The 25,403-nt window shown below is 42.6% G+C and overlaps 1 protein-coding gene across 18 annotated transcripts in view; it reads right to left on the reverse strand.

The window, feature by feature from the left end:
- SVIL (supervillin) overlaps positions 1–25,403 on the reverse strand; it is a 256,109-nt gene that overhangs the window by 65,588 nt on the left and 165,118 nt on the right. For 11 of the 18 annotated variants that reach the window (XM_070800945.1, XM_070800947.1, XM_070800944.1 and 8 more), the window contains 10 exons: positions 23,605–24,280; positions 10,902–10,982; positions 7,948–8,817; positions 7,416–7,574; positions 6,691–6,725; positions 5,966–6,027; positions 5,585–5,724; positions 4,179–4,274; positions 1,790–2,033; positions 773–1,349 (listed from right to left, as the gene is read on the reverse strand). In XM_070800945.1, coding sequence (XP_070657046.1) covers positions 773–1,349; positions 1,790–2,033; positions 4,179–4,274; positions 5,585–5,724; positions 5,966–6,027; positions 6,691–6,725; positions 7,416–7,574; positions 7,948–8,817; positions 10,902–10,982; positions 23,605–24,280 — 2,940 coding nt within the window. The remainder of the gene's footprint in view (positions 1–772; positions 1,350–1,789; positions 2,034–4,178; positions 4,275–5,584; positions 5,725–5,965; positions 6,028–6,690; positions 6,726–7,415; positions 7,575–7,947; positions 8,818–10,901; positions 10,983–23,604; positions 24,281–25,403) is intronic. The other 7 variants (XM_070800953.1, XM_070800952.1, XM_070800955.1 and 4 more) reach the window with 5 other exon arrangements.

Consider the following 25,403-nt stretch of genomic DNA (forward strand, 5'->3'; position numbering starts at 1 on the left):
CCCCACCCAGCAACTTGTTCTGTGACAATTGGTCTTCTCCTACGTGCCAGACACAGGAAGTTGGTTTGGATGACACTGCAGAATGTCTCCACGCCTCCTAAACAATACTTTGACATTTCACATGTACAGTACTCCCCAACTAAAGCCACTCATAACTGACACACTATCATTTTATGGAAATGCAGAGAGAGAATTACAGTCCTGTGCCGCACGGCTTGCTAATCTGCACAAGAAGGATCTAGAAAGAGAACCTGAAACTCCAGAGACTGGGTTCCTGCCCTATTCCCTGTACTTTTTCAGCCCGGGACCTTTGAGGTCCTCAATTTAATTTTTCTTATTTTTATATTTTTAATTTTTTTTTTTTTTTTTTGGTCATGCTGCAAGGCACGTGGGATCTTAGTTCCTCGATCAGGATCACCCCTGCACTGGAAGCTCAGAGACTTAACCATTGGATTGCCAGAAAAGTCTTGTGAGGTCATCAATTTCTAAAAGGAGCCAAAAGAGCTAGCAGTTTAGTTAACATGACCAAGCCATCCAAAACCCTTATGAAGATGTATTAAAACACTTCAGGTACTTTTATGGCAGACATATTCATGAGTCCTCTGAACAGGTCAAGTTCAAGAGGAAGAAAAGTCCGGGAAGGGTACCATTCACACCAGACTTTCATTTAACGCTTAACACTCAGCTGTCAACTGCCTTCACAATTCAGTTAAAAACAATCCCAAACACATGCAACCCATCCAGCAGAAAAGAAAGAGCAGTAGTAAGTTACCTTTCAGCGAAAACTTCCTCTTTGTGACATTCTCCAAGTCCACCTTCTCTTCAAAGAGCTGCCTCTCCTTCCAGTCTGGGCTTGCCTGCATGGTGCTCTTTGGGGTGGAAAATTCCTTCAGCTCATCACCAAGCTGGGCGATGGGAGGATGGGCGAGCTCCAGGCTTCCTTTCCTCGGAAGGGCATAGATGGCCTCTTTATGGTTGTCTCCCTCCCGGACTCTGCTGAGGACGGGGTAGGACAGCTCTGCTTCCTCGAAGGACCCATACTTTGTAACCCCGCCATCTCCACCTGTCAAGCCTCCCTTGCGTTCTGTCTCTTCAAATTCTCTCAACATTGCTTTGCTCCCAGCACCCTCGACCGAGGGCTGCCAGCCTTGGGATTTCAGGATGCTTCTAACTGGGGAGTCGGAGTTTTCTAGCGAAGAAGCAAACTTCTGCTCAGTGGCACCAAAGCTGTCATCTGGAAGTGGCTTTGTCCGAAGATTTCCTGCATACATGGGGGGGACGGTAGATGCCACGGTGGACACGGAAGTGTTAATGGTGGGAGAGAAAGCCATGAGCTTGCCACTCTGCACCTGGGAGGAGACAGTTCAAAAATAAAAGCTGATTTAAAAACACCGCTTGGGTAAATCACCGTGGATGGACTGACATGGATGGAGGCACTACATTTGGGGCAGTTTTCCTGCTTCTGTTGGTGAGAAACCAAACCTAGATGTAGTTGCACAAATGCGTCTCGATAATCCAATCATCTGGGTGAAAGGCAGGTTGTGCATTCTGTTTTTCCTCCCCTCGATGGACTCAACTTCAGATGATTTCAGCCATAATGTGAACAAGAGAAGAGAAACATCCTTGGCATGGTTATCCTCCTTAAGAATGAAGTTATGACCAAGTAGCGACAGGTAACACAGAGTACAAGTAGAGCCCCTTAATCATATCATTAACCCCCGTGGGACAGCATGCTCCCATATTTTCAGGACACACGTGCAACCTTGGAGCTGGATCGCAGGACACCCACCTGTTCCACTTCTCCAAGCGTGACTGGCTGGGTTTGATAACGAGCATTCATCCTCCTCTGTCTCATGTCTAATCTGTTCCGTGTTGAAATGGCTTTTGAGACCGGCTGGGATAGTTTGTTAAACAAGGCCAGCTTCTCTGCTAAGCTCAGAGTGGAGGAGTCAGGTTCTCCCTGCTCAGCAGAATCTTTGCTCTCGTTTGTCTGGTCTCTGGCTAGTGCCTTTTGGTGAGCAGACGCCTGCAATCTGAAAGCGGGGAGACGTCAGCCCCACACAGGGAGAGAAACAGAAGCCCACCGCTAAGTCTGTCTGTTAACTTTCTTCAAAGTGTCACTGGAAAAGGGGCTCATTTTCCCCTATCTAGATTCAAGACAGGTATGGGCAGTTGGTCAGCTATTAATAAGAGAGTGAACACTCTAGGCTGAGGGCCCTTGCATGGTCAATGTCACCCAGATTTTCAGCTCTGGATTATTTCTAAACATTGAGTTTCCTAATTACAGAATTAAACAAATTAAGGCTTAGGTATACCTTATCTTGGAGAGAGGAGCTGTATTGCTAGCATCAACAATAAATACAGCTAGGAGGAGTCCTCAGACCTTGCCTGTGGCCTATTTGCTGCTGCTGCTGCTAAGTTGCTTCAGCCATGTCCGACTCTGTGCGACCCCATAGATGGCAGCCCACCAGGCTCTTCTGTCCCTGGGATTCTCCAGGCAAGAATACTGGAGTGGGTTGCCATTTCCTTCTCCACACAGCCTATTTAGACATTATCTAAATGTGTGGTTCAGAAGGTGGTCTTTACATTTTTTTAAATTCTTTTTTTTTAATGTGGACCATTCTAAAAGGCTTCATTAAATTTGTTACAATATTGCTTCTGTTGTTTATTTTTCTTTTTCGTAGGAACGGGCAGAATTGCATATATCTTAGCTCTCTGGGATCTTAGCTCCCTCACCAGGGATCTAACCTCCACCCTCTCCATTGGAAGGCAAAGTCTTAACCACTGGACCACCAGGGAAGTCCCTGCATTTTAAACAGTTAGGAAATAATACAGTTATTCTATCAAAAGCATTAACTACGACACAGGGTTTTGATGTTCACTTACTACACACAAATAGTTTCACTGTAAAGATCATTCTCCTCTTTTAACCTAGGATTTTCTCTTGTAGGTTTCCATCTGTTTCCTAAAAGGTACTAAAAACCTGAAATTCCTGGTAACTTGAAAGGTGAAGGACATTTTGGTGCTGATAAATCCCTCCAAGAGGAGAAGGCTTCCAGTTACCTGGTCTCGTGAATCTTGGAAAGTCTAAGACAATGTACCTTCTGCCACAGGCACATCCAATTCTCAAGTCCAGGAGAAGAATATATTCTGCCTTGACTCCGATTAACTAGTGCTTTACAAGTTGTCCCAGACAAGAGAGGGGTGTCAGTTTTCCAGGGCACAGTGAGGTGGGAGTAAGGGGACCTGAGTCTTGGCATCTTTCCTGAGGTCCAGAGAAGAACTGGGCTTCCCAGGTGGCTCTAGTTGTAAAGACACCAATTCAGGAGACGCAAGAGATGTGGGTCCAATCCCTGGGTGGGGAAGATCCCCTGGAGAAGGAAATGGCAGCCCGCTCCAGTATTCTTGCCTGGAAAATTCCATGGAGAGAGGAGCCTGGTGGGCTACAGTCCATGGGGTCACAGAGTCGCACATAACTGAGCACAGGGAAGAACTAGGTGTGCTGGAAACCTGTTTTCCCAAAGACAGCCCACATCTCGACAATGCCAGCTTTCTTTCTGAACTGTCATCTTACTTGTTTTAATCCTGCTTTAGCCTTTGTGTTTTGGCCTGTAACAGTGAAATAGAGGGGATATTTACCTGCCTTAAGGACATCACTTTAAAACACCACAACTTAAAACATAACAGTAAAGCATCTAAGTTCAGACACTATAAGTTGTTATTGTCTGGATCCTCAAATATAATGGCATTGTCTATCCATTAGAAAACAGGTAAGGTTGTTTGTAAGCATGTATTCATGTCTAGAAGTGTTTAAGCATGATAAGACTTTCAACATTCAGGTTAACGTCCTATTTTTCTGTTAATCTTTATTAAGTGCTAGTATTTTAGATGAAAAACGAAATTTTTTAGGGATGATCAGGGTTATGTAAAACAGAAAGAAAACAAATGGATGAGTGGGTTAGTTGGGGTTGAGTCCCAGGACAGAGAGAAAGCAGGTGGATGAAATGCCAGCATATGCAGGCCTACGTGAAGTCCCCCGGTGTGAGACGGCAAGATGCCACACGCTTCGCTGGGACAACTCCTTGCGCTGACTTGTTTGTCAGACAAACGACAGACATTCAAGATCGGAAGATGCACCTCTGCTCTCAGTGCGACATGCAGCAACTTCTGTCCAGTACCTGGCAGGCTGCACGGGACTCTTAGCTACAGTGGGGCTAGGATGTCTTGTCATTACAGGGTGGGTGGCCACTGAGCACGAAGCGGGGGTAGGTTCACTTTAAAAGCAATTGCCAAAGGTGGAACATTCATAAGGAGAGAGAAGAAAAGAAGCATTAAGGAGAGCGTAGTTTTCAATTCAGAAACATTACGTCAAAACATACTGGAACAAAATTGTTCGCTTGTTTATTTGGGAAAATCACAAAAGAACTTGAAAAGCAATTACACACTGAGGAAATAAGAGACAGAGACTACCCAAAGTCAGTGGAACAGGAACAGATTTTTCGAGCTTGGAAAGGATTTAGAATATTTAGAATAAGTGTCCCAGTTTAAAAAAAAAAATTAAAAAGAAGCTAATATATTAACCACCAGCAAAGCAGTAGATTATGTCTCTGTTTTACTAAGTTGTCCTAAGCTCTTTTTTAGAAAAATCATGGTCCTCATATTATCTATAAGCACATCAAAGTACGTTCAGGGAGTCTGACAAGTGGGTAACTTTTGCTTATATTTACTGTTTTGCTCCTAGGGTTAGTTGTTTCTTATTTTACAATAACCAAACAGTATTATTATTTTTTGATTTGCCAAGAGTTCCCAGTGAATAGAAGATGTACTTATCCACAAACTGGAAGTGCAGGCGGCTGAGTTAAGTGCAGCTTCACATGTGGGCTGTTCATGCTCTAAATGATATGAACTTCATTTTTTCAGGAAGGGTGTGTGCACGTGTATGTCCAGCAGGAGAAACTATTTTTTTAAAAAACTAATAAAAGTTTTCACTTAATGGAAGCAATGATCCCTGGATGAATTACTTTGGGAAATTCATACTGAACACATGGGAAAACACGGCTCAAAACCTACTTCCCACCGTTTGGAGACTTCCATGGAATTAAAAAAAAAATCATGATAATTTAAAAGCCAAGAGAATCCTTCTGTACCTTTAGTCTGTTTTGAGATACAGACTAAAATATTTATGGAGGAAACGATATATAGGGTTTGCTTGAACATAACTACAGCAGGAAACGGGTAGAGCGAGATGAGATGGGCTTGGGGTTCTTGGCTCTTGGGTGATGAGGACATGGGGGCTCAGAACATTAACCCGTCTACTCTTGTATTTTAAATTTTCCATTGCAAATGGATTAAAAAAGAAACCAGGCAAAAAAATAAAAAGAAAACTCCCCTTCATGTTCTTCTAGAAGATACAATAGGTTAACACACCCCTATACAAAGTTCAGGGACACCAGACACCCAAACACCTACTTTTTGGTGGCTTCTAACTGAACTGTCTTCAGATCGCCTCGTTTTAAAAGTCTTTAAATTTCTCTTTACAAAGAAGGCCTTCCAGCCAAGGCCCAGAGGCCCTGGAGGGACTTACGTGGCTGCAATGACCACCTCCTCGGTGGTGACGGGCTGCGTGTGGGACCGGTCCTGGAGGCGCCGCAGCCTTTGCTCCACGGCCGCATTGCGGGAGCGGCGCTTTGGGACGCTCTTCTCGTCAAACGACTTCTCCATCTCCTAGGATGGGAAACAGTGTAGAAGCCTGAACAACTGGAGGAAAGGAAGCTGGGGCGGCAGAATGTGGCTACTCTGTAGACCCTGCAAGGTCTACAGGAGGGCCCCCCACCACCACCCCAGGAGGCAGCATCGCCATCAGCAGCACACACAGCAGCCACATGGGAGGAGAGATCACACCAGAACCCAGAGCCAGAGCGGGCTGCAGGCTGGCTTACCCTGATGACCTTTCAGCACATCTTACCCTGAAGAGCAGCCTCTTAGCAGCGACGCTCAGCCTCGCTCGCTCATCGACCTTTTCTTCATCTGGGAAGAGTCACAAATAAAGACTGAACATCATTAGAAGACGTAGGGAAAGTCTCTGAAAAGTTTTCCAAGGTGGACTTGGAAATCTTCTGAATAAAAGAATCAATACGCTAAAGGAGATCATCCCAATCCAGGGATCAAGCCCAGGTCTCCCGCATTGCAGGCAGATTCTTTATCGTTTGAGCCACAAGGGAAGCCCAAAAATAACAAGAGGCAATATTTTCCTCTGGGTGAGGAAGGCTATTCTTCTGCTCAGTGAAAATGTACTAATTCCCATTGCAATTCACCAAACAAAATTCTTGTCCAGGCAATAATTTTCTACTATCAATTTGGACTTAAGAATAGATACTATGGAATTAAGAAGAGATTTTAAGGAAGGAATTTCTCTTGTTTATTATTAAATAGTAACAAGAAAGTAACATGAAAAACCTGCTTCTTTGATTCAAATCAATGGTTTTAATAAATGGTTAATATCACAGCTCTCTCTCTCAAAACTAAAGAAAGTTCTTGTGAAAACCTCAACAGGTTTTATTATATTCACAGGAAGAAAATCTGCTGAAAAGAAAGTAATTGTTCCATAATCTCATTCTTTCCAAAAGCAAAAAATCTCATCTAAATCTAATCTGGGGTGAGATGATTAAGAAGAAAAAGACAGATACTTGCCCTCGGCAGCTGGCATTTCTGAATTTGAAGTTGACCTAGGAAAGACATGAGTGAAAAAACAATAACAAACAATTAGCTGATTGGAGTGGAAGATCCAAGGATCACATTAAAAGTGAAAATAAAAATTCAATTAAAGCCTCTTAAAGAACATCCTCCTGGTAGCAACTCTAGTAGTGACTACGCATGGGCAACTATTACAGACACTGTGGGGTATGTGTGCTCACAGCCCAGCCAGGTGCTTCACCTTGTGGAGATAAACCAGGACCAAGGGGGACTTATTAAACACGACGGACAATCGTCTTTTAGACAGACGCTTTCATTTCTCTGTGTTAGCATATGATAAAAACTCACTCACATACAACATGCAGATAAGACATTGATAAACTGAATATGAACCCCCTTAGTCATTTTCACCATATAATTTAGTGGACAATCCGGATTCTAACTTAAGGGCATAAAAATTTAAAAACATCAAATGTTTAACGTTTCTCATTTCTTACCATCTGAATGCAATTTAAAACGGTATGCTGATATTGGCATCATGGTCAACATTCTTTAAAAACACATTTATACCAGCCAAACAAACATCACTTATAGCTTGGATGGAAGAATTATGGAGTCATTACATCCCATTGAAACAGCATCAGAACCATCCCTGGGGTAGAAATTTCTATAGGATTTCTTATAAGTTTCTCGACCAGGGAACTTGACAGACACATGCCTACCTATCCGATTCCTTTCGTTCTGCCGAGGTTATGGGTTGAGTTCTAAATCTCTCGGAAGTCTTTCTATTTTCACCAGGAGAAAAATAGCGCCTCGGTTTCCGGGACCCTCTCTCCCGCTCCACACCAGGGCCTTCGCTTGACCCCTCAACCCGAGAATGGCTTTTAGAGTTGGTGGGGAGGAGGTACACAGAAGGGAGACACAGAGAGGGAAGAAAGCAAAGGTTTATGTACCCTGGTGAGTCAAGGCATGGACAGTGCAAATCCCACCACATGCCTCTACCATGCATGTCGGGAGGTGGAACATTCCAGAGTCCCGATACTCTAGAGGCACCTCCCACCCTCCGCCCCAGCCTCGTTAGTAGGCACAAGCAGAATGGTAGTCGTGGAGCCATGTCCTGGATGGTCTGCCCTACACACACTGGTGAGCTAAGCTGGTAAGATTCAAGGCAGGATGCCACACAAGTCGGAAGGTGAATAACTCTGCCAAGGACGTGCAAGTGACACATTGAGGGGACACGTGGACATCACCTACAGCTCAGGTTTCCTGCTGGCCCTGGCTGACTCCAGGAACACATTGCGGAGCTGGGCGACCGAGACCTTCGTGTCCAGCAGGCCCAGTTCCAACTCGGCCTTGGACGTCTGTGACTCGGCATCTCGCTTGGGAGCCGGGGCCTTGGCCTTCAGAGCCTGGAGCTGCGGAGGGCCCGTGTAGTCGGACAGGGAGCGGGTGAGGACCCTGTGTTTCCTCGTGGGCACCTCCTTCCTGTGACCTTGGGACACAGCCTCGCTCTGAACATACATGACCATCTCACTCCTGCCCATCCTCTCGGTGGGCTGCTGCTGAGCCATAGGCGGGTGGGCCAGGCTTTCTGATTCCTTCTGAGGTTCCGCGGTAACTATGCCAACAGCGGGCTGACTCAAGTCCTCAGTTCCAGGAGGGGCTTCCTGGCTTCTTCCAGACCCACGATCCTCCAAAACTGCAAGGGTCTTCCTGGTTTTCTCCAGAGCATCAGAGAAGAGCACATCTTCTGCTTTGGATTCGCAAATATGGAGAACCGGGGTGTCTCTTCTTTCACCTTCTAGAACCTTTGAGGGGGGAGGCTTTGTGACAGTCTGGGGGGCTGGGCCCACCCAGCTGCCCTCGGAGATGCTTTCTGGGGTGTCTGAGGTCACCAGCGTGATGGTGTGGACAGGCTCTGCTGGCTGGACGTAGCCGCGGATGGGCTGTCTTGCGGAGCTGGCCACCTTGCCCGAGACCCTATCGAAGGCCGAGTTCTCTGACTGAAAGGCCAGGTAATGGCCTGGTGCCGTCTGGTGTCTCCTCTGAGTTAAGGACTCGGAGGTAAGTTCAGGGCTGCTGCGAGCGCTCTCCTCTCGCACCAATTTTTCTCTAACTTTAACTCTTTAAGAAAGAAAAAGGATTTAAGTTGCCAAGTGTGGTAATGGCTCTGGGGGAAGAGAGCTTGTGTGTGCAGACCGGAGATGCCTGGAGACTGGATAAGCATCTTGGGGTCCCGCTCGCCTTGCCAGAGGAAGGAGTTTGTGTTGAGTTTACAAACTCGCTCTTCCTTCTGTAAAGCTAGGAGGGGCCAGATGCTATCCTGGGAGAGAGTGGATGCCTTCCGACTAAATGAATACTCAGAAGCCCAGGAAAATTCATTATTATGCACCACTGGTATGCATGAGGGTGCACTGAGGCTGGGCACATGGACAGGCCCAGTATATGGACTGGGGTGGGGGTGGTTTCCAGGCATGTATAAGCCTAAAGGCCAAATGAAATTGCATTGTCTCCTATAAATGTCATAGCATTCATGATGATGGTTATTTTTTATTGAGCTCAAGATACAGCAAATGATTACCCTTTTTCAAGCATTTAAGAGTCACAAATTTTTCCATGCCATGCAGACAACATTCATTCATTCAGAAAACACATGACCAGTTAAGACATCATCACTTCCAGCAACTCCAGCGCTAAGAGGGATGCCAGGGAAAAAAAGATTTTTGTTGAAAGAATGCACTGAACATGTTCTCCCCACTGGAATGGTCATTAGGCCATCCGTTAAAAACTAATCCAAAAAGAGAGGGCTCTGGTTGTTTCTAGAGCTATTTAAATAGCCGAGAGCAAAACTGAAATCCACTGGAAAAGCTACCAACCTTTTCTTATTACTGTGGAAGCAAAGTAGCCAAGACCTCTGGCTGAGGGGCCCAGGAGACCTCTTTTCAAAGCTTCAGTCAGCCAGTTTGAGCTGTGTGGTCTCAGATAACCTACCTGCCTCAGCTGCTTCATCTTTCAAATGGAAATGATAGTAACAAGATGTAATGTGATGCTTGCCAAGTATGCAGTTTAGCACTTAGCAAAGGGTAAACATTCAACAGTGCAAACTAGTTGTTTTTACTTTTTTTTTTTTTTAATACCACATAGTGAGGAAGGACAAACCATTCAAACTGCTTATGAATGGACTGTGGACTGGGGATAATCTTTAAAAAATAAAGGATGCTTTTGAAGTGGGAGAAGTGATTTCTCAGGGGAATGAACGTAAAACCTTTATTTGCTTAAGATTAGTCAGCAAAAATAATTGCTGGTGATATTCATTTTCTAGAAGGGAATTTTTCCTTAGATGACAAAGGCATCCTACTAAATTTGAAATAAACACCTACGTGTCTTTCAACATAAGATGCAGGATATGTATATTTCATTAAAGAAAAGTCAAAGACACACATAAAAGGCAGTTACTGTGAACCATTCAGGGGAAGAGAAAAGCATTCTGAGTTGTTATTTTTCCCCGAGACTAGCGAGTGTTGGAGGTTTTCATATTTATAAGCTTTGTTAATTTGTTCAAGTTCTCCTGCGGAATGTGTCCTTGTCACGGGAGACAATCTGAATGTTGTCCTCAGCCAAGAACAAAGTGACTGTTAGAAACTCAATATATGGGTGCTTTGTCCTGCCAGTGACTTACTCATTCTTAACTCCTTCTGTCTCTCCCTGCCCCCAACCTTAACAATGAAGCTAGATGGGGTTTTGTCTGCTTTGAAATCCAGATGCCCTATACGTAGCTGTGGAAATTAACAACTGGTTGACAGACAGCCAACATGGAGAGGAGGAGGCTGGAAGGCCAGGACAGGGGAGCTGATGATAAGATGGGACCCTGGGTAGGTTAGCCTGACTTAAGGGAGCAGCCCAGAGACACTGGTTATGTGCTCACTAACGCTCCCTCCTGGCAGCATGTGAGTGGTGAGAAAAGAGAAAAGCCAGAGGTGGAGTCAAAAGATTTTTCAAAAGAGAAGCAAAGGGGAACAGTATGAGCAGCCATTAGGGCAGGAGAAGGAGAAAAAGGAATGATTAGAAAGCAACTTCCAGCAGCCCCCTTTTGAACACGTTATTTTCAAAAGCCCTGCCACCAAAAAGAGGGCAAAGGCGAGTTAGTTTCGGTGATGTGCGGGACAGGGACACACGCACTAAACACAAGCTGACAGCTTGGGAGATACCTGGATGGCCAGTTGATAAGTGAAGGTGTGTCCCCTTCGGAATCTTTCTGGAGAAACCACTCATGTTTGGGTTTCCCGGTACTATTTTGTACAAAAAAACAAAACTTCAGGTAAAGCCTATGAAAACGTCAACACATACATAGATGTCATTATCATCATTTAAAACCCTCAAGGCTGACTTTTCTTAAGTAAGGAATAATGCTGGCTTTTGAAAATGTCTAAGCATGTTTTGCCATGGGGTTTCTATTTGGTGCACGGAATGTCCAAGATGTTCATTTATTACAGATATCAAGATAGAACAAATACACCTGAAGCCACCAAATAAAGTGTTTTGTGGGATCATTTGGAAATATCAAGAGTCTGCTACAGTCATATTCTGCCTGTAAATACCAGACAATTCTCTTGTAGGAGGTTGAATTAAAAATACAAATTATCATCTGTAAGTTCTGTAAAGGTACATTGGTAAATAGCCAAATATAAAAATAGTGTCCATGCAAAACAATACATATGAAAAAAAAAAGAAATTCCATAAGATCATATCTTTAATTGCTAGTCTACATTTTTCTTTTACATTTATCACTGAATAATGCAACCAACAGTTACCAAGTACTAATACAAGTCCATTTGATAAATGTTTATTGAGTTCTGACTATGTACAAAACACTGAGCTGGGGCCTGAGAAGTAGCCAAGGTAAATTAGGCATCACGCCAGCCATCAAAAACTAACATTGTGTTGGGCAAGATAACACAGGATTGACACACTCATTCTTCAACACACAATCAAATATAATGCAAGGTTGAATATGACAAAGTCGTAATGTCAGGTTGAAGATATCTTACCAAAAAATCAGTGGCAAGCAAAATCTTGCCATCAGTATATTAAGCAAGACACAGGAGGACTACCCAAATCATTGACCTGCATGCTGTTACAAAACAGAAAAAGAAGCATGGGAACTCTACACGCTAGTTAAAATGTTTACCAGCTCAAAATCTTACCAGCCTACCTGTGATACCAGACTGGAAACACAGATCAAAGACATTTCCCAAAGCACAGAATAATAATTAAAACGAAATTCTCTTAGTTTCTAAAAATCATTTTAATTTGGGTTTTGTTTCAAACTCCCAGGCAAGAACCTGTTGGCCATCACTACTGTGCATTCCGCTGTGACCACTGCAATCTGTCACACTTAGGCATGGATCCCTGTTCTCCAGTCTGTCTACACCCTAATCTATGACCCACCTTTCTGTCTCTAGTATTATAGCCATTGAGCCCATGGCAAATAAAAAACTCAGATTATGGAAAGACATTTTTATTTCCAATGATAAAGGATCTAATTTCTCAGCATTTATTTAAACATAGGAATAGTTCTGCATATTGTCTGCAGTTTAGAAAGGAGGCAATCAGTATAGCTTGGGATAGAGTGAGCGCAATGGATACTTGCTTTTGAAAATCATCAGTTAATAACTCATATGCCTACCTCACAGTTATTTTAAGGCCCAGATGCTTTTTGTACAATAGAATGCGTTGCAAACTGTGACATATACCATACAACTTTCTGAATATAATCTTCATTAATCAGAATAAAACTTGGTCAATAGAACCCTAAAAAATTATCAGGCCAGTTACAAGTAAACAGGTTCTAGGGATGTAAGGTATGACATGGCAAATACAATTAACAGTGCTGTATGATATATATGAGTTCTCATTACAAGCAAAAAAATTTTTTTTCTATATCTTTGATTTTTTATCTATACAAAATGATAGATATTCACTAAACTCTTTCTCCCTGGACTCGTCCACCCCCATAGCTACATGGGCTGGCTGCCTTTCATTACATAGGTCTCTGCTCAACTATTAGAGACACTTCCCTAAGCATTTCATATCAAATAGCAACCTCAATCTCTTCCTTTTTTAAGTTTTTTATTTTTTTCTTGAAGTATAGATGATTTATCATGTTGGATTAATTTCTGCTGTACAGCAAAGTGACTCAGTTATACACATATATATTCTTTTCCATATTCTTTTCCATTATAGTTTATCATGGGACATTGAATATAGTTCCCTGTGTTATACAGTAGGACTTGGCTGTTGACTCATTCTCTACATATAGTAGTTTGTATCTTTTAACTCCAAACTCCTGGTTCTTCTCTTCCCTTCCTCCCGCTCCTTGGCAACCACAAATCTGTTCTCCATGTCTGTGCCAATCTCTTCTGTTTGACTAGAACCATGCCTTGGGTTCTAAAATGATGAACTGAAGTACAGCACTGGGACTTCCCTGGTGGTCCAGTGGTTAAGAATCAGCCTTGCAATGCAAGGGAACTAAGATCCCATATGCCATGGAGCAACTAAGCCCATGTGCTGTAACTGCTGAGCCTGTGTGCTCTGGGGCCCTGGCGACACATCTAGAGAGTCCCTGCACTGCAAAGAAAGATTCTGAATGAGGCGATGAAGACACCAAGTGCCACAACTAAGACCTGACACAACCGGAAAAAAAAAAAAAGCGCAGCACTGATCTGGGAAATTCACGGGCACCCCAAAGTGTGGAACATAATGGAAGTTAGGGACCAAGCTTCCCACCATGGGAGCCTGCAGGGTGCCCAAGAGAGGCCCAGACTCAGATGAAAAGCTACATCATTTCATGCAAGTACAAAATGTATTTCTGGGGCCCAGCAGGTACTGTTTTTTTAAGATGTAATAACAGTAGGTGAGCATTTTAAAACATGAAAAAAATAAAGAGATCACATCTGGATAGTGGCAATGAAACCCTGGGTTCTTTTGCATTTTTTAAATCTTGCATGGATAATGTTGTTTTATGTCCCTTAACATTATGCTTCACTATTTTTAATAATTAAGACTTGGCTAAAAAATTAACAGTGGGAAGGATTAATTTCATATGAACATAATGAGTTCAATAGATGATACTACCAGCCTGTGGGAGCTAAGTGAGGCCCTTGCAAAGTCAAGAATCAACGCTGGTGGCCAGAGATACAGCAGTGATGGAAACCTTCTCTCTCTCTCGACAGGGGGAATGGTTATACATTTCCCAAACTCACTGGCCTGCGTCCTTAAAATACTGTGTGCATCCTGATGTAAATTATGTCTCAATTTAAACATATATCACCGCTGGGACAGAGAAGAGACTTGCGGTTGCCAACAGGGAGGTGGGGGAGGGAAGGATTGGGAGTTTGGCATCAGCAAAAGCAAACTATTATATATAGAGAGTGGATAAACAACAAGGTCCTACTATACAGCACAGGGAACTATATTCAATATCCTGAGATAAACCATAATGAAAAAGAGTATGAAGAAGAATGTATGTGTGTGTGTGTATAACTGAACCAGTTTTATAGCAGAAATTAACACAACACTATAAATCAACTCTATTTCAATAAATTTTTTTAAAAAGCCTCACTGTTGGATCATGGAGTAAAGACTTTCTGAGTAATCAAAATGTAGAAATAGAGTCTTTTGGGGGCAAAGTGAAGTCACTCAGTCGTGTCCGACTCTGCGATGCCACGGACTATAGCCTATCAGGCTCCTCCGTCCAGGGGATTTTCCAGGCAACAGTACTGGATTGGGTTGCCATTTCCTTCTCCAGAGGGTCTTCCCGACCCAGGGATCGAACTCAGGTTTCCCGCATTGTAAGCAGATGCTTTACCATCTGAGCCACCCAGGAAGAACTTTTTGGGGGCAGAAGCAAGATAAACATGGGATAAACTTTATCCCAGTTTCCCTCAGGGCTAATCTCAGCGCTGAAGGCCTAAATGCTGCAAGGTTGGCTGAAAAAGAGTGAAAGGTACGTGCAAATGGACCAGAGAGTCAGAGGGAACAGCTGAGTCTGGGGAAGGGATTGGAGGGATCTTCAAAGGGGATCCGTGTCTCCTACTTGACTTCTAATGAAGTAACCAAAGTAAGGTAGGAACTTGACTGCCTTGGTTGTGGGACCAGCCTAGAATCAGCCTTTTGGGGCCGGAGACTTGAGTTCGAAAGTCCCCCAGAGCAGCCAGCGACTTTTTGGTTCATGTTTCACAATCCCCACTCACAGCTGAATGTATTTATAAGCACATGGACTCAAGACCATATATAAGGATTCCAAGCCCAGACAAAGTGGAAAGAGCCCTGAAGTACAAACAAGGGCTGCTCCAAGTATACTCTGCTGATTGGGGTCACTGGTCCACAGTGAGATTAAAGGCTTGGACCAGAATGTAAACAATGGTCTCTGAGCCTGCTGTGTAGGTCAGTGACCCCTTCTTCCCATCACAACTTTCTTGAGGAAGGTAAAGACCCATGGCCTACATTCCTTGCAAGTCCCTTATATGTTGAGGGCTGATACTGAGTTTGCAGACTGGCTATTTCAAGCAGCACAGATATCGTTTTTTGACACTTCATGAAGACATGGAAAACAGCAGAACATTCGCTCAGAAATAACTGATGGAGGCCCTTGGTATGTGTTAGATGAAGGGAAGGAGTTGGGAAAATGACTGAGATGCTGTATCTATTCTTCCTGCAAGACTTCTACAAAAGTAACGCTATCACTGAGATCACCCTTATCAATCTTATGGATTGGCTTAATATCAGATTCATGGCGCCGTATTTGGGGAAATCCTGACAAAACTGCTAACATCCTTATCTGGGTGTGTCAGCTTTGTTGCAGGATACTGGGCATCTAGATGTCCCTCTTCCTGAGACATGAAGCACAGGTGAAGCTGCATTTGAGGCACCTCATTTGGTACATGAGGTCTTTCTCCCCTTTCCCCCTTTTGGCAGATAAACTTAGGGCTCCCTGTGGCAAGTCAAGTTTCAGCTTTATAACCATACTGGGAAAAGGACAATCTGATACAGAGAACAGACTGGTTTGGGAGTCCAGCAGCACAGAATATGTAAGAGACTCCAAAAATGACTCTGGTTTCTATTAAGACAGGGAGAAATGTATACAAACTTGGAAAGGGAAGATGCAAAGGTGACTCTCTGAAAGTATTCTTATCGGTCAAGAGCTCAGTGAGAATGAGACCCCCAGATGTGACCTGACCACTGGAGAACACAAGCGGACTAGCGCTACCTGTGTCATTGACAATTCACATTCATTAATGTCCTCCCAGATTGGAATAGCCATCTTGGCAGTCATATAAAGAACTTATTGTCAACTAAAACTCCTAGGTCTGCTTCACACGAACTGCTATTAAATCAAGTTTCTCCAATCCTGAATTTATACACTGATTTTTTTTCCCCCTTCTAAATATAGGACTGACTTTGTTAACTTTCATCTTGTTAGCTTCCTACCATTATTCCAGGTACAGGCGCTCTCTTGCCTCCATGCTCCCGTAGTCTCTTCCTTCTTTCTCTCTTTCCCCCATCCCGTCTAATCTCTTCTCTCTCAATCCCTCCCCCTCTTCCTTTTCTTTTTTTTCCTACCATCAAATTTATTTACAATCCCTCCTTCAGAAATTAGTATCTCCCAGATCACCTAATGAAATGCCAAACAGGACCAAGTTAAGAACCAAGGCCAATGTGGAACCAAGACTTCATCACCTCATGTGTAGGTAACTGCAACCACCTCTTTAGTGGTCTCCCTGACTAGAATCAATTCTCCTTCAGCCAAATCCCCCACACTCCTCCAGAGTATTCTTTCTGAAGTACATAACCAAACATGCTTGCTGTCAAATCCTTTGGGCACTTCCCATTGTACTGTCCACCAGGAGAAGGCCAAACTCCTTGTCATAAGTTGCCCCATGGTTGGTCACCACCTGACTATCTCAACTCATCCCATCCCCTTCCTTCTAGGTCACCTGGAGCAGCCACTCTCCATGTCTAGCAAACTCACCACATCCTTAAGGCCTTAGTTCAACTACGGCCACTTCTCCAAGGAGGAAAGATGAACAACTTATCTTGGTATTCCCATGGCACCCAACTTTGGGCTCTATAATCTTATTTACCTGACTGTGTTGTGGTTAACTCACACACTTAAAAATAACATGCCCACCCAGAAACACAGTGCCTGGCACAAGATAGCTTTCTTGAATGAATAGCTAAACTACTTCAGAGCTGAAATTAACCCATGAATCAAGACCTCTCAGGTTTGGGTGGATGGACAGATGCCTACTGAGTTTGAGTTTTCCCCCACCCTGACTACAAGTTTTCATTTTGTTTATGGGGATGAGGTTTTTAAATACCTTATGTAAATCCACATAAATGTTTTCTATAATATCCCCAATCTTATATCCTAAAGTTTCTAGCCTTCAAAGGGCAAAAACAGCTACCTCTTTTTTCTACTATGATGGAAAATAGAACTGACATTAATAACAAGAGCAACGTGTCATGGAAAGAACTCTGATGGATTCAGAGACCTTGAATGACTGACCAGATCATGGACTCAGCTATATGGTCCTAATCCAGTTACTTAAAGTCTTTCATCTTCAGGGCTTTTCATGTATAAAATAGAGTTTTAAACTAAATAACCTCCCAGCTTATTTCTGATTTTAAGAATTTAACATTCTTTAACACTATCTATTCTGTGGGGTCCTGGGGTGAGCCAGTTCTCTATTGGGCAGTGGCTACCTCCCAAGGAGAGGGCTATAGGGTTACCTGTGAAAGAGATGGTGACCTTGAGTGTAAAAGAACTTTTTTTTTTTATGACATGGCAACTGGAGAATTATATCACCAGGAAATAAGAACTCACCCTAAGTTGTCATGGTAAGGAGTTGCTCTGGGTTTGCATCCCTAAGTATCTAATAAAATGACACGCTTTGACTCCTCACAACCCCTAAGAGTTAATGGGTGAAAAAGTGATTCCTGCCACCAAAATGAAGTCAAATCCAGCACAGTAAAATTGGTTTCACCCTGTGGGTGTCTAGCTCTAATTATGTAACAGCTCCTAATTATAAAACATGATTCAGCTTAAGAAGAATAGCTATTAACACCAGCATCTCATTCAAATTAACAGTTTATTTGCTGAAAGTTGCTTGTTTGGAAAAACTGCTAATGATTGCTTTGCACATTCACATGAGTGTATGAATGTGCAAAGCCACAAGCACACAGGCAAAATACTGTATTTTAAAATCTATCAGACATTTGAATTTTTAGGACATACCAGCTAGTATTTTCGGTGACATCATCTTATTTTGTTCAGTGGATAGAAATGGACATTTGACAGTGAAAATAGAATAAAATGAAGAAAAAAAAAAAAAAGGCAATGAATTAACCGTAAAAACAGCCCAAAGCTAGAAGAACAAGACAAGAGTGATGTCTGGGGAGATAGGAAGGTGAAAGCAATCCTGTGCCAATACAAACACACACGTGAGAAGTATCCAGCAGTCTCTTTAGAGAGTAGATCCTCAGAGATCTCTGTTCCCACGACATTCTGGCCCAGTGTAGACTCTGTGTTAGGAAACTTCCTGCCGTGGCAGAGACAGAAGCTGACCCAGGAATGCCAATGGTCAAGAGGCAGTTGCCTCACTCAGCATCTCGCCAATTAACTAAAACAATGAGCTCCAGGCTCTGGAGACAGTTTTTAGATGCAAACCTCTCACTGGGAGATGCGCAAACGATCAGAAATAAAGGATAAAAACTCTTGAGAAGCCACGTGCACCCTAATGTTCATAGCACAACTATTCACTATAGTCGAGACATGGAAACAGCCTAAGTGCACATCGACAGATGATGGATAAAGAAGCTGTGATGTGTACATACACAATGGAATATTCCTCAACCTTAAAAAATGATGAATATCGCCATTCGCAGCAACAGGATGGACCTAGAGAGATTATAATACTAAGTGAAGTGCATCATAAAGACAAATACCATAAGGCACCACTCATACGTGGAATCTAAAATACGACAGAAATAAACGTAACTATGAAACAGGAAGAGACTCACAGACACAGAGAACACACTTGCGGTTGTCAAGGAGGAAAGGTAGGGGAGAGATGGATTGGCAGTTTGGGATTAGCAGATGCAGATGATTATATACAGGATAGATAAGCAACAAGGTCCTGCAGTACAGCACAGGGAACTATTCAATATCCTTGATAAACCGTAATGGAAAAGAACATGAAAAAGACTTCAGTGTACAGCAGAAGTTAACTATACTTCAGTAAAATTTAAAACAAAACAAAACCTTTTATTTGTTTATTTTGGCTGCAGCACACGGCTTGTGGGCTCTTAGTTCCCTGACCAGGGATTGAACCCTGGCTCCCGGCAGTGAAAGAACAGAATCCTAACCATGGAACCATCAGGGAATTCCCAAAACAAAACAGTTTTGAATTAAAACAGAAAAATAAAGAAAAGAAAGGGTAGGACTGCATCATAACCCTGCTTCCTTCCTGGATGGCCAGAGTCTGCATGTCACAGTGCTGCAGAAATGGTTCATTCTGGAGGGGGCCGTGGCCCACTGTGCGGCCAGGGCACAGCTCTGAAGAAGCCCCTTTCAAACCATCATTCACCAATGGCGGCCACCCCTGATCAAAGGTCAGCGTCAGCGCTGCATGAAACCCCCACCATCAGTCTTCTGGCATGAATGATAGTTCACTAAGTGGGAAAAGGAGTGGTGGGGATCCCAGGAGAATAATAATAATAATAAAACCCCAGGGTTCTCTAGAGAGGATCACCACTAGAAAATTAGGTGTGCTTCTCTTCTTTCCAGTTCCTGTAGGGAAATACACATGCTCAGGAGAAGGGCAGGTGTGGGACTTGGTGGGGGGGGGCGGGGTTTCTGCACTCACAAAATTAACCCAGATGGTGCACTTTATTGTTTGTGACCTTAAGAGATGCACCAAATAGCAAACTGACAAGAGCTTTGGATTTAAGATTTTTAATGGAGTTCAGACTTTAAAATTTTGAATAACACAGAGGCTCCCAATACCTTGGAATTTTATTCTAAAATTCACAGTGGCCAAATTAACAAAGAATGGTTCATTTCAGTTATACCATCTGTTTGGAAAACACAATTCTTGAAATTCCAAATTTACAGAATTTGGTAGGACAAGGGAATGGTGGTTGGCATGTGATTTATTCTCTATTACCAATATAGCATATATAGAGATAAATATGTAAAAATATATGTATATATATATACACACACTCACACATACTGCTCTGTTACTATGTATGTTCTTAGTTTGCTAAAGAACAATATTTTCATATGAATTCCTGGACAACTGACAGGATTTCTGAACTAAAGACTCTGTTACTATCATACATACACACACACATATAACACGCATACATACATACACATACATACATATCTTCTCTATCACAAAAATTGTGAAAGTGAAAGTGAAAGTCGCTCAGTCGTGTCCAACTCTTTGCGACCCCATGGACTATACAGTCCATGAAGTTCTCTAGGCCAGAATACTGGAGCGGGTAGCCTTTCTCTTCTCCAGGGGATCTTCCCAACCCAGGGATCAAACCCAGGTCTCCTGCATTGCAGGCAGATTCTTTACCAGCTGAGCTACCAGGGAAGCCCAAGAATACTGGAGTGGGTAGCCTACCCCTTCTCCAGGGGATCTTCCCAACCCAGGAATTGAACTGGAGTCCCCTGCATTGTAGGTGGATTCTTTACCAACTGAGCTATTAAAATAAACTAATCACTCAGCTAAATATTGCCCTAAAAACTGTTACTGACCTTATAATGCTTAAAAACAGTATAGTACAAGAACTAATGATTATTCTGTTTGTACATATATTTGCATTAGCATATATGAGAACATATAAAAAACTATGCATTCAATATCTGGCTCACATTTGAATTTTTAGGACACTGTAAAGTGTTTGGATGCTATTTTCATGAGTGATGTATTCCAATTTAATTAATGAAACAAACAACAGCCTCTTCCTAGCGAGCACAAAATGAATTGATGGAGCAGGAGTGACAATTCAGAGATAAATAATCCCAAAACCGCCTAATTCAGAGCTTCACAGGGATGAAAGAGTAAAGCATAACAGTGAGAAAAAGATTCCATTTCAGTGATAGGACAAATCCAGTATGCTATTCAATTGTTTTGGCATTTGTAGATATTTTTCTGGTCATTTCTTAACCTTCTAAACTTCTCTGTCACATATTTCCAGGTCAGATACCATCTTATTTTCACTACAGTTACTGGGTCACCAAGAGTTCTTTGTTGTTTTAATTCACAAAGTATTTTTTGGCTCTCTTCTCCCGGAATGGAAGTCAGACAACAATGACTCCCTGACACCTGAATTTCCTGGCTCTAGAGAAAGGACTACCAGCAGAATGTTAATCCACTTAAATCCATCTTTAAAAGCTGAACAAATGAAGTCAGTGTGGACTAAAACCCAATGCTATTTTAACATCATACCTGTCACACATTACTTTCCTTGCTTTTTAATGTAAACACATCTCTGGTTTTTTCCTTCTCTATATGAAATGATTTGTGTTTCTTGGCCTGCAAATTTGTATGTCTTGAGTGGATTCAAAAAACAAGGCATGTGCTTCCTTGCAAACTCCTTTACAATTTCTTAGTTCCTTTAAGCCTTTCTTCTGTGAAAGAAAGGCACTGTCAAGCAGAGGCTAGGTGTATGAACACTCCCAGGTAACATGCCTCGTCAAATAACCAGGAGGGGACTTCCCTGGTGGGCCAGTAGTTAAGACTCGCCTGCCATTACAGGGGACGTAGGTTTGATCCCTGGTACAGGAAGATTCCATGTGCCGTAGGGTCTGCAGCCCGTGCACCACAACTACTGAGCCCATGAGCCCTACAGCCCGTGCTCTGCACGGAGAAGACTGAGCACCTCAACTAGAGAGCAGCCCCCACTCTCTGCAGCTAGAGAAATCCCACACACAGCAATGAAGACCTAGCGCAGCCAAAAACTTAAAAAACAACAAAACCTAGAAGGAAGTGGGCTCTTAAGATTTTAAGTGATATATATATTTGAATATTGAGATTTTTACTCATACAGAACTATCATGTATCCTATCATTTTACTGGAGTACTCTGCACAGTTTTTATTATTATAACTGCTTCAAAAATCTTGTTGAGAACTGATGATATGTGATGTAGATGGTTAACCCAGACACCGCGATGATAAAGTTTTCATGATATGGCAATCAAAAATTGGATTCCTTGTTATTTTTTAAACCATGTAACCCACACAACTCGAACTTTCTTTCTAATTTGTGATGTTAGGTTCCTTTGTCCTGCTTACATAGCTCGCCAAGAGTTTGCTTTGATAGAGTATAACTAACCCAAGAACATTGTTTCTACTACGAAATGCAAATTTCCCAAAACAAAAGAATATGACTATAACATATGTTTCAAAATACGAGACAGTAAGTCCCTAAACTTTGAGCAGTTTAGTCTGAAGGATGAACAAAGGCCCTCAAAATACAATCAGGATCCATACTATTGAATTCTCTTAGAAGCTGCTGCTGCTGCTGCTGCTAAGTCGCTTCAGTCATGTCCGACTCTGTGGGACCCCACCAGGTTCCCCCGTCCCTGGGATTCTCCAGGCAAGAATACTGGAGTGGGTTGCCATTTCTTTCTCTAATGCAGGAAAGTGAAAAGTGAGAGTGAAGTCGATCTGTCGTGTCTGACTCTTAGCGACCCGATGGACTGCAGCCTACCAGGCTCCTCCATCCATGGGATTTTCCAGGCAAGAGTACTGGAGTGGGTTGCCATTACCTTCTCCTCTCTTAGAAGCTAGTATCACTAAATATTCTAGTGTGGGTGGTCAAGCCAGTAGCGGCCAGTCTTGGAGTCAATACACTTCAATAACTGAAATAGTCTGTTTTAGATGTAAGACTGCCACGTGAAGATGGCCATATTTACTTTGTCCCAATGTGGAATAAACAGCAGTATTTTCCATCATGTTTTCTTTTCTTTTTTTTTTTTTTCTAGAATAAATTTGCCTGATCTCAGGTTCTTATCCCCCTGAATTCACCTGCAAACCTAATGTTTATTTGAACTGAAAAAATACATTTAGGAGTCTGCCTAGACAATAAGCCTAAACCATGAAGTAGGAGATTTATGTAATTTGCATCCTAATTGTTCAGCACACTTTTTAGATTTAAATATCTAAACTGAACTCAAATTTAAACTTAGATATTTAAATTGCGAGAGAAACATATATTCTCTTCAGGCATCTGACTTTCTGATTTTATCCATTCTCTGATTTTCCATTCGCTGACTCTGTGATGCAGCAATTTCTCCTCCTGGTGGATCTTGTCAATGAGGTGCTTTGATACACAGCAGTATCCTTAGCATGCTGATATACTTATGTAACATATGTTATAGTCATATTCGGTGTTTACTGGGCATACTTCACATAACCTAAACTGAGACCCAGTGAAAATTGGTTAGTGGCGCCCTTCTGCTTTGTGACTTTAAATGACAGCAACAGAAACAATGGCTACAAAGTCTTGGGTATGATCACAGGAAAATGAAGGAAAAGACACTTGTTAAAGGCAGATGAGAAACAGAAGAAAGATCTTGAAAATGTGTCGCCATAACACCTGTTCAGTTTCTTCTTTTAAAAAAGAACATACCAAGAACTAAATCGATAAATTTAAGACTGGGAAGCTTTCTGCTTTGGTAGAACCTGTGTTGACATTGTGAAAATGAAAAAAAAAATCACCAATATCATTATTTCTATAGTTAGCCCAGAACTTTGCAGAGCACTGAGGACCCCAAATCTCAGACACAGAAGCAGCAGAGGGGATGTAGGTGACGGTGGGTCAACACTTACCTGGCTCGAGCCTCCGCAGGGAGTGGCAGGTCACTGGTGGAGTGGCTTGGGGAGGCCGGCTGCCCAGGCGATGGACTGGGCAGGCTGTGCACTGCCTTTGGGGACCTTGGCACTTCACCGAGGGCAGAGTCTCGCCCGGAGAATGAGAAGGAAGAGGAGACCTCCCCTGCAAGGGGCAGGTCTCGGGCCAGCCCGGTGGCACTGGGCTCTTGACCGCGTCTTTGGTTTTCTGCATTGAGCAGCACCTCTGTGTCGGAAACACCGTCGCTCCGGTGCAGGCCATAGTCCTTGGACTCAGCCACGCAGGTCCTGAGCCCCGAGAGCTCAGTCCTGGAGTAGGATGAGCCGGAGTCTCTGCTGGACTCAGCCGATCGCTCGCTTCTTACCCCCCTTTTCTCCGCAGCCTCGGGGTCCTTTCTGGACCTGCTGTATCGAGACGGAGTTTCAGAGTCTGCTTCCGGATCCAGGGTGAGCCCATACTTTTCTGCCAGCTGCCGTCTTCTCTCTGCTTTGTACCTGGCGATTCTTTCGGCTTTGGACTCGAGGCTCTGGGTGTCCATGATGCCTGAACTGTAGGGCGAGTCAGCATGGATGCCTGAGGTTTCTGTGCACTGTTTGGATCGAGTCTGCTTTTCTAGTGAAGAATCTGAAGTTTCTTCTTCTTCATTTGATCGACCTACAAGAAGATCATATATACAGAATTCAATCAAAGACATACATTTATTCTACTCTGCTATGTACACAATACACTGAGTGGCCAGGCTGTGAAGAACAAATTTCTCACCTCCTTGAGGTTGCCTACAATGATTTACCTGGGAGGCTGAAGAAATCTGAGGTCTGCAGGGAAATACATCAAGGGCTGAGATGCTCTGTGCACCACCGCATAAGCCATGTCAGGCATGGCCTCAGCTTAAAGCTCAACCTTGACAGCCTTCACTGCTGCTCAGTGTCATTTCCCCTTATTCATCTACTTTTCTGCTTTTGAGTTTAATATTTCATGTGTGAGGCCAGAGGATGTGTTCAGAGTCCTCTAGAAAGGATAACAGATATTTGAACTGCTGTAATTTGACAAATGACAGAGTGTGATTTCTCAGCATCTGATAGTAACTATAATAATAATGGGCCATGTCAATATCCGCCAGGTAGCAGTGGTCCTCTCTGTTAACAGAAGTGGCTTTTTCCAATTACACTATGCATGTGTGATGTAGAAAAGATCTACAATGAAAACACAGGAAAGTTAGCCCCCAAGTCACCAATAATCACTAATCTATAATCATCAGTAATAAATAAATGCATAATTTGCTAAACTTTCCTATATACTCTTTCTAGTCAATGATTGTTTTCTATATAACTCATATTTTATATAACCTAATGTTCTACATAAAACATTTCCCTGCTTGCAAATCTTATTTTGAAGATATCATTTTTTAAGACTTTATACTATTCTATCCAACAGGCATTTTAGAATCAGTTTAAGTCATCTCATATTTCTAGGCATTTAAGTTGATTCTAACTTTTAATCCATCTTATTTTCTGATTACAATTACAAAAGATAGTTGTGTAAAAGTAGAATTGCTTTATCAGTAGGTACCTCATTTTAAGATACTTGCTATATTGTCAAATTAATTTCTATAAAGTTTGCATCAGTTTACAACGAAACCTGAAATTTATGTTCTCTCACAAACACTGCTAATTAAAAAAAAATCACCTTTGAAAATATGAAAAAGAATGTGTATATATGTATAAATGAATCACTTTGCTGTACAGCAGAAATTACCTCAACACTGTAAATCAGCTAT

Source organism: Bos indicus, chromosome 13 (assembly GCF_029378745.1).
Source record: "Bos indicus isolate NIAB-ARS_2022 breed Sahiwal x Tharparkar chromosome 13, NIAB-ARS_B.indTharparkar_mat_pri_1.0, whole genome shotgun sequence".
Taxonomy (NCBI): Eukaryota; Metazoa; Chordata; class Mammalia; order Artiodactyla; family Bovidae; genus Bos; species Bos indicus.